Below are 21,272 nucleotides of genomic sequence, written 5' to 3'. Positions count from 1 at the left end.
TGAGTAATATTCCATTGTATATATGGACCACATCTTCTTTATCCATTCATCTGTTGAAGGGTATCTCGGCTCTAAGATAAACTCAAAATGGATGAAAGACCTCAATGTGAGACAGGAATCCATCAAAATCCTAGAGAACATAGGCAGTAACCTCTTTGACATTGGCCACAGCAACTTCTTTCAAGATACATTTCCAAAGGTTAGTGAAGCAAAAATGAACTTTTGGGACTTCATCAAGATAAAAACCTTCTGCACAGCAAAGGAAACAGTCAACAAAACAAAGAGGCAACCCACAGAATGGGAGAAGATATTTGCAAATGACACTACAGATAAAGGGCTGGTATCCAAGATCTATAAAGAACTTATCAAACTCAACACCCAAAAAACAATCAAGTCAAAAAATGGGCAGAGGACATGAACAGATACTTCTCCAAAGAAGACATACAAATGGCTAACAGACACATGAAATAATGTTCATCATCATTAGCCATCAGGGAAATTCAAATCAAAACCACACTGAGATACCACCTTACACCAGTTAGAATGGCAAAAATAAATAAATCGAAAGAAAGAAAGTAAGAGAAAGAAAAGAAAAAGAAAGAGAAAGAAAAAGGAAAGGAAAGAAAGAAAAAAAAGAAAAGAAAAGAAAGAAATTGAGAGGCAGAAAGGGGTTCTGAAAGCCGGGGGAGCCTGGCTAGGTAGCACAAGACACTTTAGGGAATTACTTCACCGAGTCTGTATCTTTGCAATTTTCGTGAAGATCACAAAGCAACTACCACGATTCCTCTTCCTGCTGCCCGTCTGCTCCCCACCAACTGGAAAGTCAGGAGATCTCAGGCAGTCTGAGTCAGCACGGTCGCTTCTAGAAGACTGAGCTCACCTACCCACCCAGAGTTGAGGTCCTCCACCAACCCCACCAGACCACATGGAGGGGCCCTGTGGGTGTGACCCAGTGGGTCATGGAAGTGATCGTTGGCCTGAATCTTATCCACAGGCTGTGGCTATTCCAAAAATCAAGTAAATTCCAGAAGATATTTAGACCTGCCACAGGTCTTCAGGACCCATTTTAGTCTGCCCTGAGCCAGCACTGCATCCTGAGGTCCCATGGAGGCCTTGGAGGACCCCGATGGGCCAGGTCCTCTGGCTTAAGTCAGGGCAGACTTCCAAACCACTGTTTAAGCAATGCTCTTATTTCAGGGAAGAAAAGAGGGTTGGAGATTTGCCTCCTTTGATGCCAGGCCCTTCCACACACATGAGCTCAGTTAATCCCTAAAATCTGACCCGCAAGAGACAGATTTGGGTGAGCATTCCTATTTTACTAAAGACACTAAATCTCAGAGAGGTGAAGTCATGTGCCCAAGATAACATAGCATTAACTCAGATCTGAAGTGATGGTCCACATGCTTTCCAGAGGATTCTGCTGGATTGAGAGACCAGAGTCTCAGTGTGGCAACTGATAGCTTCATGAGCTCGGGTAAATCATTTTTCCCTATGAGCCTCAGTCTCCCCAGCTTTCACAAGAGCCCAGACCCCTGTACCCACAGCTGGAGTTTCATATGACTCTGCTGATCTATACAGGGATGAATATGAAAATAATTTTGAACTTCTACCTAACAGTTCCTTTAAAATACACTTTATAAAAAGAAAGGAAAAGAAAAGAACCAGTGAAATAGGTAGGATTCGAGTCTCATTCCAGATATATTTTAAGACTCTATTCCTTTTCCAAATTTGCAGCCAATGTCAACAAATACTTAGTTTGTCTAATCTCTTTGTGGTTTGCATAGAAGGTGGATTGAGTGTTTTGCAAAGTTGGGACTTCCTGTTTTTCCCTGATCAGTGTTTTTCTCTTAATTCTTCCATTTTTGCATCAGCCAAGAAAACATGTAGTAGTCATGGGGGATTAGTCGTAAGTCCCATTTGTTTGTGAGGATTAGAAAGTAGGTGATATCATAGTTTATGTCATATTTTATCTATGTAATGTATGCTCATGTTCACATAAAAGAAAGTAATTTTAAGAAACATTTTTCCTCTTCTGTGGAAATGGTCTTTTAGAAAGAACAGGGAAAATCTTAGTACATTTTAACTTGTGAGGAAATATCATATTCTATATTGAGCAATCAAAAGGCATCATAAAGCTTACTTTAAAACAGATTAAAATATATGGACAGAGTAATTAATTTTCCACAATGAGCAAATCTATGACTATTCAAAGCCATTGTTTTTATCCTTGAAGCACAATTTTTAAAATGCATACTTTGCCATTTAGAAACTTGACAAATCACCTTGAGAGAGGTCGTTTTGCTCTCAGTAAAATAGGAAGACATATTTACTTTGGTTTATTCCTTAGCGTTAAGGAGAGGTGATCAAGCCCAAATACTGAACACCTCAAAAAATTTCTAGAAAACGGGCTTAGTCTAATTTCATCACTGCCACTGTGGAAGCACCACATAAGTTGAGAGTGGTTTACCTAGAGGTTTAATGTGTTGTGAAAACATTAAATTTGCTTTCTTAAAAATGCATGTAAGCCATAACAAAGCTCAAGAGTGGTAAAACAATTCTAACATTGACGTTGGAACAATTCTTAAATTCTTACAAAAATGCCGTTATGTATGATGCCAGTGAGGTTGATGGAGTTACACCCAGAGTCCAAGCTATGTGTTTTTATTTCTTTTTACACAGCTGTTTATGGCACATTCCAAAACACTTTTGCTCTAAAGCCCCCTTTTTGGCTCATTTTGATCAATTAGGGGTCCTTTCTCCCTCTGTAGGACTCAGACGACTGCGCTGAGGTGCCGAGGTCTTCACAGTTGTTCCAGTCATAGTCCTGCTCCGCGGGGAGCCTGCTTCCCCCTCTCCCTGGCGCTCCCCCTGCTTGCGCTCTCTCTCTCTCTCTCAAATAAATAAAATCTTTTTAAAAAAGTGCCCTAATCCTTACTACAGTTAGTCAGTGAGTAAACTATTCATCTACCAAATCTAAGGTTTTTGAGGGATATTGACAGATTCAGATACCTCTAGTGAGTGTGGCCTGGTTGCCGGGCAGCCTGCTCTTTCCTGGTCAGTGTGCAGGACACGGTGACCATAAATGCTTCACGGTCTGTCTGCGTGCCGGGTCATGTACATTGAGCAGTAAAGAGCATGGTGCTGGGCAAATACACCAGCTCACTGAATGTATTTGAATGAATGAATGAAATAGTTCTGTGAATAAGTAGACGGTGAAGATAACCCTGTGCCAGGAGCCATTGTGTGGCTGAGACTGGTTACAGAGGGTTCCGGAGGAAGGAAGTCCTGGGTCGCCGAGGATGGGCAGAGATGGCATTTCGACGGGGATTAAGAGAGAGCACAGTGAGGACATTCAGGTTGGGCTCTTCCCAGCAGAGCACTGAGAGCCCAGCATTTATAGGACTCCAAGAAGCCTTTTTCTTGGTCTGACTCTGCAGCCTGGGTTAAATGCCTTTTGCTCTAGTGGGTCGTAATTGTTGTTTTACCTGTTCTTAAACAAATCACGGTTTAGGTGCTCAAGTCAAAAAAAGAAGGAGGTCAGGGAGGGCTTAAGCAACAGCAGGAGGGTGAGTTCAACAGAAGATTCCTCTTTTCTCATGGTCAAAGGTCTAGATTTTGGAGACTGGCAAGTGTCTTTTGGCCGGCACACAGCCTCTGGGATTCAGTCTTGTGTTTAAAACTACAGTAAAAAAAAAAAAAAACCTATCATAAATCATGGCATTTTCAAGCAAAATTAACAAGGGGAATTCCTCTAGGAGGTGTCATCACAAGTGATCACAAAGAACAGGACAAAAACATATCAACATTTGCTTCGTAGGGTGGCGGGCAGCTTTGCACCCTAGGAAGTTGGCATTTTATTAATTTGTGTGCATTGATGAAGTTGCTTTTTTTTTTTATTTCACATGGTAAAAGTAACATATGCTCTTTGTCGTAAGTAGAACAAGGCAGATGTGTGTGTCAAGTTAACAGTTTTCCCCTTCCTGCCCCACTTAATCATAACCTCTTCTAAAATAACCAGTATTGACAGGTGTATGTCACTCACCTGCCTTCTTTCTGCTTGTACAAATATCTTTACACATTTTTGAGGGTCTTTCTTTTTTATTTTTTCTAATGGAGTAAAAAAAGTATAAGTATTAAGTATAAGTATACTTATAAGTAAAAAGTATAAGTATTAAGTATATTGCTTAAGTGCAATCTACTCCTACTTACCACTATATGTGGGCTTCTTTCTAGTTCAGTACATTGGGTTCCACTTCATGCTTTATGATTCCTGGGCGACATTCCCGTGTGTGCATGCACCATAATTATTTGGCCTTTCCTATACTGGTGGACAAGCAGATTTGTCACTTGCTGGTCATTACAAAGGATGCTTTAATGAACACCTTGTGTGCATGGCATTACGTACTGGTACTTTTATTTTGTTTGGATAGCTTCCTTTTTTTTTTTTTTTTAAGATTCTATTTGAGAGAGAGAGAGCACGAGCACAAGCAGGGGAAGGGGCAGAGGGAGAAGCAGACTCCCCGCTGAGCAGGGAGTGGGACAACGCTGGGCTCAATCCCAGGACCCCGGGATCATGACCTGAGCCGAAGGCAGACGCTTCACCGACTGAGCCACCCAGGCGCCCCTGGATAGCTTTGTATAAAGGGATTGCTGGATCAAGGCGTTGGTATATTTTTAATTTTAATCCCTCTTGACATATTCCTTTGCCACAAGATTATAGCAGTGGACACTGCGGCGGGGACTGCATGAGATTTCCCCTTGGGCCACATCTTCATCAGCCCTGGTTTTTATCAGTCACTTAAATTGTTTAAATCTGATGGTAGTCTTGTTGTTTCTATTTTTATTTCCCTGACTCCTGCCGTGGGAGAACATCCTGTGTGTATGCTCCTTTAGCTTTTCTTTGTCTGTGAGCTGCCCACCACATGTGGAAGATGCCTTACCCTGGAGCCACAGACTGGCTCCAGTGAGTGCTGGAGGGCATGGTGCTGGGCAAATACACCAGCATGAGCGCAGGGTATGACCCATAGACCTCTCTAGAGTCAGGTGCTCCCAGAATTACTCACAGATCTTTCCCTTCGGAATCATCAGGGCCTTGACTGGGAGCCACACTGCTTTAACAGATGCCTTTCCTGGACACTGACGGGGAATCTCCCTGGAAGCTTCTGGAGCTGCGTGTCCTGTCGGCTTCCTCGCCCAGACTGCAGGGTAGAGGCTGAGCAGGCCTGTGCTCTACCACCTACAGCAGCATCGCTCAATGCCAGGAGCCTGCTCCTTACTGCTTCCAAGGGAAAAGCCTCAAGGAAGTTTTAACTCAACTTCACATGCCTTTTATATAAGTGCTCCCCAATTCCCCAAACCAAATAGCCATTACATAAACATAATGGTTTCCTTCAGTGATAGTTATTGTCAGTACTTAACTCTCTGGTGAGGTAATGACACATTTCTGTGCAAGGCCATCCACACTCCTTCCCTGCTTTGCTGATGGTGGAGACGTGTCCCACCCCCTACCCCGCCACCATCTTCAGTCTGGCGTTGAAGTGAGCGCGCCGGCTAGTGGTGCCAAAAGCTTCTCCTTTGGGCTGCACGGCATACCCACCACGAACCTCGAGCAAGTCATGGAATCTCTTTGAGCCTCCATCTCCTTGTCTACACAGTGGGAATTTTCAGTACGGACCCTGTTGTTGCAGCATTGTTAGATAAAACCAATTGTGCGGGGCGCCTGGGTGGCTCAGTCGGTGAAGCGTCTGCCTTCGGCTCAGGTCATGATCCCAGAGTCCTGGGATCGAGCTCCACATCGGGCTCCCTGCTCAGTGGGGAGTCTGCTTCTCCCTCTGCGCCTTCCCCTGCTTGTGCTCGTTCTCTCTCTCTCTCTCAAATAAATAACTAGAATCTTAAAAAAAAAAGCAATTGTGACATAAAACCAGTAAGAGAATGCGTGAAGGCACATTCAAGACTGACATACTGAGTATGTAAGAGACTGTTCTTCATGTGATCCATAAATGGTGCCCGAATGAATCAACAGATAGGCCGTCTGCGGCTGCAGCCTCCTTCCAGACCCTGAAGGCCAAGTGGAGAAGGGCACGGATGTCTCCTTGCACTGGGTCCCTATTGTCCTCCTCATCCATGTAGGTGAAAGGGCTGAAGAAGACAACTCCTCAGGCTACTCTGATTTCCAAAGATACAAAACCTGAATTATAGTGAATCTGGATTTTTAGAATGAAACTCAGCATGTGCATTTACTCTCTCATGCATTAGTTGTATGAAGTAGTAAGTTATAAAAATGTATTTGTTGTTTAGTTTAGAAATTTTCAAAACACTGTTATTTTATCCACATTATTCTATAGCTTATTACTTTATCGTATTAGATGGAAAATACTGAGCATAAAGCATGGTTATAGTTGTAAAGGCAAAATGAATTCAGGGTAGTATGTAATTCTTTGAGCCCTGCTACCATTGATGATGCCATTCGACTCTCTTGATTTGCTTCTGCTACAGTGATACCCTTTTTCCTGTCTTGTACTGTATTCTAAACAGTTTACTCAGTGAGACAATATTACTTCACATAAAAGACCATAGATCAGGCCAGTCATTTAAACCAATAGTAGTGGGAGCATGGGGAGGTCATAGCAAACCTGCTTGCACACAGAAAGCAAACACAGAGGACCACTTCGTCACAATTAATTGCCTGTTTCGTTGGGATTCCTTTCTCAGTGTGAGGGCATGTGCACATGTGTGTAGGCCCTGGCATAGAACATGCGTGGGCTGGATGCACTAGCGTGTTTAATGACCAATCTTTTTTATTTAAATCTGGTGTAATTGACATATAGTGTATTATTAGTTTCAGGAGTAGACTTTAGTGATTCATCAGTTGCATGTAACACCCAGTGCTAATGACCAGTTTTTACTGTCTCACTCATCTCCTAAAAACAATCAGATCAAAAGCCCAGAACCTTAGAAATCTTTCACAAAACTTGGGGTATTCCACTCTATAAATACCAGCAGTGAGTCATTACTGAACCTTACACTGAAATACATTAATCCCACAGCTGAGAAACGAATGAAACCTTGACCAGGTTAAAGATGCCGGGATGATGCATTATCTTATGTATAAAAGAAGCCATAAACATCCTTGTCTGTGTCTTTGGAAGACCACCGTTGAGAGCCTCTTGACGTTTCTACCACTCTGGGGAAGACGGAGATGGCACCTGAGCTTCATAATCCAGCACACGTGGTGCTGTGCTCACAGATGTCCTCTGTCCTCTCGGCCATGCTGTGGAGGGCCTCTTGCGGGGCATGCGTGGCCCCATTTCCTTTATCCTCATTTCCTTGGCGTGACCCAGATAAATATGGCAACGTCAGCCTCACTCCGTTCATCCTCCGCATGTACACTTGTAGCCTTTGCTACACATTACTGTTGAAAAATTAATCTTTACCTCAGGATCTTTGGAATTTTTCATAAGAATAGTCTTTATCCAAAAATTCTCTTTGATCTGACCAGCTAATCCTGTTTCAAGTAAGCATTTGGTACCAACTGCAGTCTCTAATTCCAAGTGAAAGACTTGGAAAGGAGGGTTGGTGTTGGTATGACAGAGTGATGGTTAGGATCACAGCCCAAGGTGAAGCTGTCTGGACTCTTCTCCCAGCTCTGTGTCACCCTGGACAAGTGACTGAGCCTCTCCACATACCGGTTTCCTCACCAGTAAGCTGCGAAATAATAGTAACTCTCTCACAAGAGTGATGGGGAGAAGTAATGATCTTAGAATAGCATCTGCCACAAAGCAAGCACTCAGTCAGTTTAGCTGCTAGGGTAGTTTCTTCATCATTATTGTGTTCGTTGGGTTTCATAAGGTCTAAATGCAAATAGACACTCACATTTCATTCTGTTGGTATAAATGCATTTAAAACTGGACTGGAACAGAAGGCAGCGAATGGATGATGCTTCTGAATGTTGCAGCTGAGTCAGAAAAAGGAATGGAACTTGTGAGTTGCCCAGAGGTCAGCAGACAAGTGTAAGGTGCTAGAACAATCGAGGGAACAGCCTGGTTCCGGCCCCTCTCAGAACCCAAGTAGAAGCCTGTAAACACAGAAAGAGGGGAATAGGTAAATAATTAGATGAATCTGAGGTCAGAGATTTGCACACAGTAAGTTGTGGATATTGACATGAGTGTAATTAAAGTGGTGACCTTGAAATGTGGGGGCACGATAAGGAAGGACAGACAGGAGGAGCCGAAGAGAAGTCAAGAGAGAGACAAATTGCATGAAGCTTGGCAACAAGGGTGGGTGCCAGCAGGGAGAGAGTAAGCATCTTGGCGTGTGAGCAGGGTCGGTTAAGTATGTGTATGTAGGCGGACAGAAAGTATGGACGGTTAGCAAAAAGATTTTCCAGACCCCAGAGTTCATCTTCTATTCCAGCTGTTGTTCATGGAGTTGTTGTGGGTTTTTTTAATATAAAAGTATTTTAAACTCAGGTCTGAAGTGGAATGGATACAATCTTGAGATATTAATCGAGAAATACCACCATTTGGAGACCATAAAACTTTATAAGTATAAAAACGTGTAGGAAATTTGGGAATTTTACTAGTAGTAAAGATGTGAGGTCAAGTTGGGGCATAAGTGATTAAATGGCACACGAAGCTTTGATTTTTTAAAGCGCACTAGAAATCCATAGTAACATTTCTTCCCTGTCGAGCCTCCCACCATCTTGAATCCAAGTTAAGTTAAGCCACGTGATGAAGAAGCTTCATGTTTAAATGGAGGATCAAGATGATTTGAAGAGGGTCCTACAACACTGAAGTATATCTTTTAATGAACTAACTTACTTCCATTTAAGAGGCCAAAAAGTAAAATGTTCTTTTATTTCCCTTGAGATCCTGAAGAAAGCAACAGGAGGAAACTGAGTTAGCCGTACTTGGTACCTGTTTGGTAGTTTGTCTCTAGTCTTTATGGAAACTCTTCTGCAGGTGTGGGAAGTGACAGAAAAAGCCAGTGTCATATTTTGGCCTTGCCCCATGTTGTCTCTGTGTTTTCAGGAAGCAGTAAATATGGATGGCACCGCACAGAGCAATGACTTTGACTGCTAACGAGGCCAGACCAGGCTTCATTTTACTGCTGCCCCCTTTAAACCACAACCTCGTGTGTGGGTGTCGAGTTCTTGGCTGGAGTGCCAGCTAAACAGAGCGAGGTGTCTCATTTAGAGCAGTATAGATCCTTGAGAAAATAAAACATGGCTGGAAAATTACCGGGAAGACAAATGATCTAATTTAACCCAAACCACTTTTTAAAATACAGACGAACAGAACAATAACAGTGGAAAATTCCAGGAACCTAGACTCGTTGAGAGGATTGAAATCCAAGGGTGCTGATCATCCATGACATTGAAAGAAGCTCTTCCCCACAGGTAGCTTTGCCTACACGTATGCTTCTGAATTCTCCACACTTTTACAAACTGAAATGTTCTTGAGAACCCTGGGTTTGAGAGAGATTTTTAAACTGTATCTTTTGTGACAATAGCGAGTTTGCTTCAGGTCATAAAAGGTGTTACAGGATCAGTGAAGCTATAGACAGGGGAATAGCCTTTTATCAAAAAGATTAGTCTAGCAAGACAGAATTATTACCAAACCCAGTGTCCCATTCGTTTTTCTAATCCAGACTGAGACACTGAAGGAAGTATTCATTTTACTAAAAGTAAAAAAAAAAAAAAAAAAAAAGTGGGAATTTCAGCATTTCATATGCTAATCTCTTGCTATTTTAGGGAATAATACCAGTTTCCAACTCAACACCTTTTTGTGGAAGAATTTGAAAAGCTATTTCTTTATGAGCAACATGATCATGTTTTTACCAATTCTCCATGAGTGTCGGTTACCAGATCAGGTTCTGACTGCCCTTGGCACTTCTTGAACTGTGTGGCCTTCTCTCTCGATGCCTTGTTGCCCCTACAAGCACCCATCTTTCAGTCTGGAGATGACTACCCGGCTTGTGTGTCTGGCACACCCAGGCCTCCGCAGCGTGCTCAGCTTCTCCGGGGTGAGGGCAAAGAAGGCTCTTTGCTCCTTTGCCTTCTGAGTTCCTTCTCATGGCAGCCAACTTCTGTTACAGGATTTGATGCATAGAGGTCTGTCCTCCATCCCAGTTGACATCCACAGGATGGGACAAAAGGGAGCCAGAAAAAAAGTCTTTGCGCAGCTTTATACTTAAGAGACTAATCATGTGGCCCAATGGCACTTTCTATTTATGTCTGTGGGTCTGTAGTTAAGCAGCCCACCTTCATCCAGTGCCTACCGGGGTGCCCAGTGAGGCATAATAGAAGTGACAACGGAAGTCCTTGCCTATCTCTTGAGAAAATACCAGAATGACAAGAATATGTACAGTGCTCTTGCCATCAATTTGCATATTTATTTTAAATACATAGGTTCCACCAAAAATAGCTTTATTTACCCAGAAACCCAAACCTGCAGCTGGAGGGTTTTGTTGATGAACGACCATACTCAAGCTGTATGTACAAGTAACGCATTTGTTTATTCATGGATTGATTTTCAACGACGTATGAGGTGTGCTGAATAGATGTGGGAGAAGTGGTCAGAAGTAAACCCATTCCTGCCTCAGGTCGTCTGGTGAGATGCAGGGTCAAGTAAACAGGCGAGCACAGTACACCATGTTGGGTGCAGTGAGGGGGTCCTGGGTCCTTGCAGCAGCTGCAGAGCACAGAGCAGGGGGTAGGCTCTGGGGACGGCTTCCAGAAATATCATGGTCAACTGATGATGCGTTGACCAGATACATGGGTGGGACCAGGGTAGAGGTGAATCTGTGCAGAGAAAAAAAGCTTAAGCAAAGGACCCTTAGATGAGAGAAAGGATGGTATATCCAGACAACTGCAGTCAGTTTAGGCTTCACGAAGCACACAGTGCAAGAGGCATCGTCAGGCAAGGTCAAATCATGAATGGCTTTTGTACTTGTTCACTCATTGCCCAGATATTTATTGGCTGCTGACTAACCATGTGCCAGACATGCTTAGAGCATGGTTTATGGAGATCATGGTCTGTGAATGGTGTGCAGCCCTGAAGCACATTGCATGCACTTTTAGTAATTTGGATTTTTGCGATCTGACCGCAATGTGGAGGGTCAGAGGTTGGCTTGGGGACAGGAAGACCATCAGAGACCTGACCCAAGGCATGGCAGCGAGGCCAGAGAGAGCTGGACAGATGTAAGAGTGACTGGGGAAGACGTATGGATGGGACCAAGAGATCTGTAGGAGTGAGGGAAAGAAGGCATCCGGGGAGCTCTGGGTGGGAACACTGGGTACGTGCATTCAAGCTGGAGCCCCAGACGAGGCGGGCCGCAGGAACCCACATAGTCCGTTGATGGTGAACTCGGTTTTGGAAGCGTAGTGTGTGAGGCGCCAGTGGGACATTCAGCGGAGGGGTGTGGGCTTGGAGCTGAAGAGAAGTCTAAGAAGTCTGGAGAGATGGATCAGAGAACTCTGAGCACACAGAAGGTAACTGGGGTTTGTGGGAGGGGTTGGGATCGCCGAGCGAGAGTGAGAACAGGAGACGGCCCAGACCGAGCCCTGGGAACACCACTATTTAAGAGCTCACAAAAGAGAAAGCATCCAGGAGAAAAGCTGAAGGGGAGAGAGATAGGAAGAAAACCTGGAAACCTCGATGCCACTGAAGCCAGGGGGGAAAGCATTTCAAAGAGGGAGTAGCCAGCAGGGTCAGATCTGCTGAGGGGTCGGAAAGGTGAGAACAGAACAGTGCCGGTTTGCTTTCGCAGGGAGAGCATGGGGCAGGGGGGCGGGGGGAGGAAGGCAGAAGCCAGGGCTCAGTGGGTGCATTCAACCCGCCATTACTGGTTGACCTGGGATACAGGTGAGGTTCCTGCACGTGTGGAGCTGCTGTTCCCACAGGCTGAGGAGTACATGGGGAGACCAAACGTGAAAATAATGAAAGAAGGTAACGCTTTATAGAAGTTATCTATGAAAAGAAGGTGAGAAAGCAGGCGGGAACTAGAAGAAGCAAGGAGTCAAGAGAAGGTTTATTTTTAAGATGGAGAACACCTATGCGTCTGTAAATGTTGATGGGAAAGAGCCAGTCATGTAGCAAGGATCAGACAAGCCAGAGAGGAGGATGGGGGCTCCTGTCAAGGTCAGAGGGACATAAATGCAGAGCCCAGGTCGACAGCCCTACAGTCACCCTGGTCAGACTGGCCTTTCCATTGTAACAGGACAGAGGTGGTGAGGAAGGGCTTGAGCAGATGTGTTTTGTTGAGGTTTGTTTTAGGGAGAGAAGCAACAATAAAATTTTATTTCTTTTTTTAGATTTTTATTTATATATTTATTTGAGAGAGAGAGTGTGTGAGTGGGGGCAGGGGGGGAGCAGAGGGAGAGGGACAAGCAGATTTCTGTGCTGAGCGCAGAGCCCAAAACAGGGCTCCATCCCAGGACCCTGATATCATGACCTGAGCCAAAATCAGGAGTCGGACATTTAACCAACTGAGCCACCCAGGTGCCCCCAAAAATTTCAGTTCTGATGGATTCCATATTCCATATGAAGCAAGAGGTGAAGTTATCTGCTGAGTCTGAGGGAATGAGGCAGGACAGAAATGCAGAGAGAAGAGAATGGGAAAGACGGAGGGTGATGGGGCAGCGAAGAGCCGGGTGGACGGTGGAGGCTAGCTGGGTGGCAGCCAGCCATCCGTGCCGTGGACCTGGTTCCGGCCCCTCTCAGAACCCAAGTAGAAGCCTGTAAACACAGAAAGAGGGGAATAGGTAAATAATTAGATGAATCTGAGGTCAGAGATTTGCACACAGTAAGTTGTGGATATTGACATGAGTGTAATTAAAGTGGTGACCTTGAAATGTGGGGGCACGATAAGGAAGGACAGACAGGAGGAGCCGAAGAGAAGTCAAGAGAGAGACAAGTTGCATGAAGCTTCAAGAGATAGAGTGGGAGAAACAGAGAGGGCCTCACATCTCCCCAGGAGGGAGAGGCAGGCTGTGTACCAGTCCTCCTGTGCCTGCTCCCCAGGGGAGACCACAGTCCTCCCAGCCAGCAGGGAATGCTTGTGGTCACATTGCCATGAAATGACTACAGGATCAGGGTTAGTTGGTGACTCTTGGTCTGAGAATCTCCATCTGCAATATGGAGATGTTTCTGGTCTCTAGAGCCCGACTTCATCTCTTTTAGGGTTTAAGGATCTAAGACTCTTCATATCAGGGAGATCACATGTGGGATTAGTTAGCCATTTCCCTGCGGGTTGTTTTGTTTTGCTTTGTTTTTGTTTTTTACTTTTTAATATCCTGTAGCTTTGATAACTTTCTGGGAGGAAAAAAATCAGGCAACGGAGCACCACGAACCTGGCAGACACTGGGAGAGACTAAGACAGGTAGAACCCACTGAATGCCTTCAGGACCCAGTTACAGTTTTAAGTCCAGTGTTCCACATTGCTGAGCGTCCACAGCGTAGAGAACACTGATCTAAAGTGTGAGGAAGGCCCCGAGCCATGCCATCGGGGACCAGGACCTGGCTGTGATTGGCGGGCGGCTTTGTATTTACAGTGCCTTATGCCTGACTCTAATCTAAAGTGCCTTTACTGTGGAAAGTTCGCCAACGTTTAGGAGCTTGCCTTTAAATAGCAGGTGAACCTCTGTCGTTATGACAGAATCCTGACTCAAAGCCTCCTTCATTCCAAAGACCTCTCAGGCACTACTCTAGCTAAATTTCAAGACCGTAGCTGGTCCTCTTTCCCCGCCGTGGCTCCTGGCTGTCCTTCCTGGAACCCACAGTTCTTTGGCTGGAGATGCAGCTGTGTTCCGGAATGCCACAGCCAGAACGGTACCAGCGAGCTAATTCGTGCTGAACTGCAGCATAGTTACAAGGCCTGTATCACCCAGAGAGCTTGTCACCTCCTGAATGGGTTCAGATTTATTTCTAGAGTGCTACAGGGCTGACTCTTGGACCACTTTCTATCTACATCCTATCTAGATTATCTCGTTCAGTCTCGTGCCTTTAAATACTACCTATATGCTGGTGGCCTCCAAATGTATGTCCACCTCCCAGATGTCTCCCCTGGACTCCAGACTCACCAAGCCAACCATCTTACCTGATTCTCCATTTGGAGTTCTAAGGGGCATCTCAGACCCAATGGGGACACCCAGATGGAGCGCTTGCTTTTTCTCCCCAAACCTTCCTCCCTCTCCCAGTCTCTTCAGCTCAGGAAACAGCTGCACCATTTGACCAGTGGCTCAAACCTAAAAAACTCAACAGTCAGCTTTGATTTCTCCCTTGTCCTCAGGCCCACCAGGTGGTCCATCACTGTATCGGTTTATCTCCAGAAAGCTCTCAAATCAATCGACTTCTCCCCATCTCCACCCTCCCATCCTGGTGCGAGCCATCACCTCTCTTACCGGGATTACCACAAACTCTTTTTTTTTTTTTTTTTAAGATTTTATTTATTTATTTAAGAGAGAGAATGAGATAGAGCATGAGAGGGGGGAGGGTCAGAGGGAGAAGCAGACTCCCTGCTGAGCAGGGAGCCCGATGTGGGACTCGATCCCAGGACTCCAGGATCATGACCTGAGCCGAAGGCAGTTGCTTAACCAACTGAGCCACCCAGGCGCCCTACCACAAACTCTTGACTGTGCTTCTGCCCTTCCCTGGCCAGGCCACCCTCATTGCCACAGCCAGCATGAGCCCCACCTCTGCTCAGACCCTTGAATGGCTTCCCACTGCTCTTAGAACAAGACACATACTATTCACCATGACCTGGAACCATCTCAGCATTGCCTACTTTTCCAAACTCACTTTATGCCCCCACCCCCACCGCTCTTCCTGGCCCCTGCTTGGCCTTACCAAGCCCTCCGGTAGCCCTCGGCCCTCTGCCAACTCTTCATCCAACAGGCTCATTCTTGATTTTGGGGCCTCAGCTCCACTGTAACCTCAATTGTCACATCCTTGGAGGGGTTACCTCATCTAGTCCATCTGAATAAGCTCCTCCAAGGAGTCCCGGTTCATTGGCATATTCCATTTCTTCAGTACCTATCACAGTAAGTGTTTATACTGGTTGTGAACATGGTACTTCATTCTTTCACAAAGTTACCAGTATGTGATCCCCTCACTTTGCACGTCTGGGGACGTATCATGAACCAGACGAAGTTCTGTTTGCCCTAGAGCTTACATTCAAATGGAGAAGATAGTAAGACAAATAAAAAGTCAATAGTCGATATAATGTCAGGTAATGAACATGCTGTGAAGAGGAACAGGGAAGCAAGTTGAGACAGACAGATGAAGCAAACAACAGGTGATAGAAGGATCTGGAAGGATGAATTACTGGAAAGAAAGCATCACAAATAATGGGCAGTCGGTGTTTTATTCAAATCAGTTTTGAAGAAATAAGTTATTTCTTTAGGAAATGAATTTTGAACCATATCTCACGGCATAAATTCTAGGACTTAAAAGTTAAGTGTGCAAATGAAACCATCAACTAGAAGAAAATTACCTTACCTGTGGATGGGGTAAGAACGGCCAAGTCCAAAAAAGTATGGGAAGAAACTCCACGAGATGATTGATGGACTACATATAACTTATTATTTGGGGGATCAAAAGAAAATCAGGAAATTATAAAGTGGACAAATTGAGAGAAATACTCGCTATAAATGAGAGTAATAAAAAGGCTAATAATATTAATATAGCACATGCCCTCAACTGTAAAGCTCTTCTTTCCTTGCCTTTTAATGTTTCTTGAAATTAGAATGTTTTTCATCCACAGTGTACATTTAATGTGGTCATTAAAAACGTTAAATCAGTGGTATATCTGACAAGTAATAACATCTTAGAATCAAAATGCGATTTTTAAAATTCATAAAAATTAATATGGGCATGAAGTTCGTAGTAGAAAATACTTCATTCATTCAACAAATATTTGAGTGTAGGGATGCCTGGGTGGCTCAGTCGTTAAGCGTCTGCCTTCAGCTCAGGTCATGATCCCAGGGTCCTGGGATCGAGTCCCGCATCGGGCTCCCTGCTCAGGGGTTGGGGGGGCGTCTGCTTCTCCCTCTCCCTCTCCTACTCCCCCTGCTCATGCTCTCTCTCTCTCTCTCTGTCTCTCTCTGACAAATAAATAAATGAAATCTTAAAAAAACAACAACAACAAATATTTGAGTGTTTTTGATGTGGTGAGGTGGCCGGTATAAGAGTGGTAAACAAAATAGACACAAATCCTTGCTTTTAAGTGCCCCCTCCAGGCCAGTCACTCCCTGGTTCCATGTACTCTACTTACATCCAACCTAAGATCAGCCCGGTCATTTCAGCGAGAATGAGGACCTTGGCCAACACCACTCAGTAGTTAAGTGATAGAGACACATCCAGCTCAAGTCAGCGTGGCTCTAAACCCTGTGTACTTCCTCAAATTACCATAATTGTTGAGCTAAGTGGAGTGTTCACGCTCAGTCTTGCTGACAGAGCCTCATTCCCTGCGCTCCCCCTGCCTCTCACTTGCCTGAGCCCTGCCTTTAGGACTCCCATCAAGGACCTGTTGGTGGAAATAGGAAGTGGGTGCCCCAACCAAGGCGTACGTCTTTTTAGCCAAGAATAATGTTTTGTCAACAAGACATGTAAATAGTCTAATCCTGCATTATTAGGTGCCCTCCTGTATGCTTTTTCAACCTATGCTAAATAATATCGATCACTTAAATTTCAACAAATGTTTTGGCAATGAAAAACTAAACAATTTGTGGTCATAGATGTTGGGGAAGGGCAGGGAGGAAAAAGGCCAAGCCATACGCCGATCTCAATGTCTGAGAGAAACATAATTAGAAGTTGTCCTAAGTTGGGGTCTCTGGAAGCAGAGCCTGTGTTGGGGAATTCTTATGCAGGGGATTTGATGCAGGGAGAGGGGAGAGTTGGGTGGTGGGGAGAAGTTAAGTAAGGAGGTGGTCTCCACTGGAGAATAGCTCCCACTTGATCCCACAGGGAGCTCTGGAGTATGCATTGTACTCCCCGACACTGAGGCGGGGAGCTGATCTTCTATACCCCTGGGTCAGCCAGCCATTGGCTGTGTGCATCCTGGGGGTCAGGTGTGGCTTAACCAACCCCAACTGGCTGGGGACAATTGTCCCTAAGGAGGAGGCAGCTGTGAGCCACTGTGGCCAGCTCCCACCCAGTAAAGGGTCTGGGTGGGACACCCAACAGCATCCACTGCATAAGGTCCAAAAAAATTAATCTGGAAGATTATCCAGTGATAGGTTTTGACACATGACAGGACACTCTGACTAGATGTGCCTATTGAACACAGGATTTATGATCAAGAAGCTTCTTGGTTTTTATTTTGCTTTAGGGTGTTAAAGTATTAGATCAGATCAGATCAAATAGATTAGATGTATTTGCTACAAGGAAAATTTTTTCTAAGGAAGGCATCATGGGAGGCATGCTCCACAAAGGGTAATAAGAAGGTTCTTTTGGGAATTTTTAAGTATTATTGGAAAAAAAGGAAAAGATGATTAGACATATAATTGGAAACAATTATCAAAAACTAGCTTATCTAATACCAACTTTGTCAGAAGAATGATACTAAATTCCTATAGCTATTAGATATTTTTCTTCTAGGTTTTTCTAAAACCATTTTACACATTGGTATTTTCCTATAAATACTTTTTTTTTTTTTTTTTTTTGCTCACTGTGCTTTGCATAGAATGTTCAACTATATAATGATGGATACATTGTCGTTATTTGTCAAAACCCCTAGGATGTACAACCAAAGAGTGAATGCAAACTATGGTCTTTGAGTGATAAAGATGCATATTGTAGGCTCATTGGCTGTAAAAATGTAGCACTCTGGCATGGGATATTGATAGTGGGGAAAGTCGTGTGTGCTGGGCCAGAGCGAGTATAGCAACTTTGTACATTCTGCTCCACTTTGCGGCTCTAAAAAATAAAGTCTATTGTTTTGTGCTTTGGGGCCCTAACATGGGCCCCAATGAGTCTTCCACAGACATCTCCCCCTTTCAAAATCAGTGTTACTACTGGGCTGCCCCTTGTGGATCTTACTATGATTGCTGGATGCCCTTCAGCAACAACCATCAGGAAACTTTGAAAAAAGAAAGGTTCATGACTTACTAGACCCAGAAATTGCACAGCACACCTGGGCTACCCCACTGAGATGGGGGGCGGGGAGCACACACACACACATGGGCCTGGGATTCTGCTTTTATTGGAGTCAAGGGTGGGAACGCAGAGTTTCACAGCCTTACTCTTTATTGGTGAATTTAAGACATAAGAACAGGAATTTAAAGCTCTTGGGGAAGAGACAAGTGGCCCAAATGGCCAATTATGAAATCAACTAAGATCTCTAAAACAAAGGAGCCTTAGTGGTGAGGAAGGTAGCCTGGCTCTTTATCTAGTCGTGTGGCTGGCCATGGGTTTATGCACAATAGTTTTCTTGAAAGTGGATGCCTCTTTGAAATAGTTGTCTGAGCAATCCAAACTTACTGTCCATGCTTACACTACATCTGTTTCTAAAAGTCTATGACTGCATAGAAAGCCAACTCTCCTTAATCAGTTTCCTGTTCCTAAAGAACTGGTGAGGTCCTAGCGACGTTTGTTTTTTTTTTTTAATTCTATCCACCTGGACATCCATTCCCACATCTGTGGTATAATTGTCGAGCAGCAAGTTTGGAAATGCCATCATGACAAGGCCACCTAGGTACCTCAGAGGGTCCCTCATGGACGATGGTGAAAACGATCAGAATATTCTGGGGCACCTGGGTGGCTCAGTGGGTAAGCGTCTGACTCTTGATTTCGGCTCAGGTCATGATCTCCGGGTTGTGAGTTGGAGCACCGCTTAAGATGCTCTCTCTCACCCTCTCCCTCTGCCTCTCCCCACTCCGTCCCTAAAAAAAAAAAAAAAGGATCAGAATATTCTGTGACCACAACTTCTTGAGCAAGCATCATCCAAAAACAGTGTTTTTGGTTTAAAGGTTTTCTTTTCATACTTGTTTGCACAGAGCTCAGGAGTACGTTTCAAGTTAAAATACAGTAAGAATTGGGTAAATAGCATCTGTCAGTTGTATGATATATTCCTTCAGTACTTCTTTTTTTTAAGATTTTATTTATTTGACATAGAGCGACACAATGAGAGAGGGAACACAAGCAGGGGGAGTGGGAGAGGGAGAAGCAGGCTCCCCGCCAAGCAGGGAGCCCGATGCGGGGCTCGATCCCAGGACCCTGGGATCATGACCTGAGCCGAAGGCAGACGCTTAACAACTGAGCCACCCAGGCGCCCCTTCAATGCTCTTTTCATAGCATAGAATCCACTCTATGCTATGAAGGGTACCTACATAACACATACATGGTATTTCAGGTTATGGGTGCACGCACACACGCACTCACATGTGCACACGCACACGTGCACACGTTCCCCTTCCTTAAAGAAGAGAAGCCATCACCCACTCCGTACAAGGTGTCTGACTCATTTCTAGAATGCCTGTTGCCCTTACATAAATTCAGCCTACAAATAAAATTTAACATGTTAAGCTTTTAACCAAAACTTCCTAGAATTATTTTCTGGTATTAGCATAAAGTGCTTGTTGGGTTTTTCCTCTATTATTTTAACCCCAACGGGCAGGTATCTCCCCTACAAGAAGATATCTCGAACCGAAGCTAATACGGATGAAAATGAAAACGAATAACCTTTATCAAATTATGGTGAGCTTTACCCTAAAAGCTGCCTAGCGTTTCTATAGAAACCTGCCTGCGGAGTTTTTATTTTGGAAGTGTGAGTCCCCGGAGATGCAACGACATTTCTAATGCTGTTTGTGGGTTGTCTTTCTCCCCCCCACAGGCCTTGAACCGGGGCATTGCTGCTGTCAAGGAGGATGCGGTGGAAATGCTAGCCAGCTACGGGCTGGCGTACTCCCTAATGAAGTTCTTCACGGGTCCCATGAGTGACTTTAAAAATGTGGGCCTGGTGTTTGTGAACAGCAAGCGAGACAGGACCAAAGCTGTCCTCTGCATGGTGGTGGCTGGTGCCATTGCTGCTGTCTTCCACACCCTGATAGGTAAGGCTGCTGACCCTCGCGCAAGGCGCTCGCTTGGGGCGTTTCTTGTTCTTTTCCAGCCATTCGAATGCATCTATTGCAGTAAGTGACTTCTCCAGTAATTCTTAAAACATTTATCATGAAAATTTCAAGGGATGAAAGGAATGGGGTTTGTGCTCCTAGCGCAAGAAAGGAAAATGTGTTTTCCCTGGGAAGTCCTAGCTTTCGTTCTTCGACTCCCAAGCCCTGTGTCGGAGAGGAAGTGATTTCAGTAAGGTCAACCACTTGGCCCAGGCTTCCTAGAGACACGCATTACGACACAGACTCAATCTTAAAAATAAAAACAGAATGGTGGTTATTTAGGATTGATGCCTATCAGCAGTGAGAACAAATGGTTGTTTTATGTGTTAAATAAATGAAACAGGTGGTTTTATGTATTGAAATTAACTTATTTTAGGGGCTCACAAGGCTATTTTATTCAAAGATGAGACTAAATACCGTGGCATAACATTCTTTCCATGAAAAAATAAGGAAGCTATATCATACATACAGTGACCCGCAGAGAGTTGCACCAAGACCTTGGAAAAGGACTTGCTTTGGAGCCTCAGTCCTGCTTCTACTGCCTTCTGGGTGGCGATAAAACTCTAAGAGCCTGACTTCGGGGCTCCTTGGCTTTAAAACAGCTCAGCTTACCGGGCATAAAAATTGAGTGGCACATCTGTTGAGCCCAGTTGCATAAAACCCGTGAATAACACCTCATAAATCCATCGTGTACCTTCAAAACAGCACTGGCTGCATGAGCTCCATGAATGTCAGTGGTTAAATAAAGGAGTCAGAAAATTAACCCAAACCATTCAGGGTGTATTCAGATGGCAGCTAATGGTTACTCGCACGACCGTGAATCTAAAAGGAAATGGGGTGAGACCCTTTTAGTTTTCCTCTTGAATGTAGCGCAGACTTCTGTGCTGAGAACAGTGTGAAACCGTAAGAAGATGCTAGTCACGGGCCAGATTTTGAGCCAAAGTGTTGATATTGGTCGTTTAACTTGGGCTCAGAGCTTCAGGGCCTGGGGTTGAGAGGAGATGCTCTTCTTCCTTCAACTCATGCCCTGAATACTAACTTGTGCGTGTGCTTTGAAGAAACGTCTTAGGGGCGCCTGGGTGGCTCAGTTGGTTAAGCGACTGCCTTCGGCTCAGGTCATGATCCTGGAGTCCCGGGATCGAGTCCCACATCGGGCTCCCTGCTC

At 44.6% G+C, this 21,272-nt stretch overlaps 1 protein-coding gene across 3 annotated transcripts in view; it reads left to right on the top strand.

The window, feature by feature from the left end:
* Positions 1-21,272, top strand: part of ANKH (ANKH inorganic pyrophosphate transport regulator) — a 128,958-nt gene that overhangs the window by 55,286 nt on the left and 52,400 nt on the right. For all 3 annotated transcript variants that reach the window (XM_006733171.3, XM_081825914.1, XM_081825915.1), the window contains exon 2: positions 19,831-20,047. In XM_006733171.3, the coding sequence (XP_006733234.1) occupies positions 19,831-20,047 (217 nt within the window). The remainder of the gene's footprint in view (positions 1-19,830; positions 20,048-21,272) is intronic.

The sequence above is a fragment of the Leptonychotes weddellii genome, chromosome 7, assembly GCF_054177405.1.
Source record: "Leptonychotes weddellii isolate Sample4059 chromosome 7, ASM5417740v2, whole genome shotgun sequence".
NCBI classification, from domain to species: Eukaryota; Metazoa; Chordata; class Mammalia; order Carnivora; family Phocidae; genus Leptonychotes; species Leptonychotes weddellii.
Note: the sequence above shows the minus strand (reverse complement) of the source record. Positions and strands in the feature narration are given on the sequence as shown.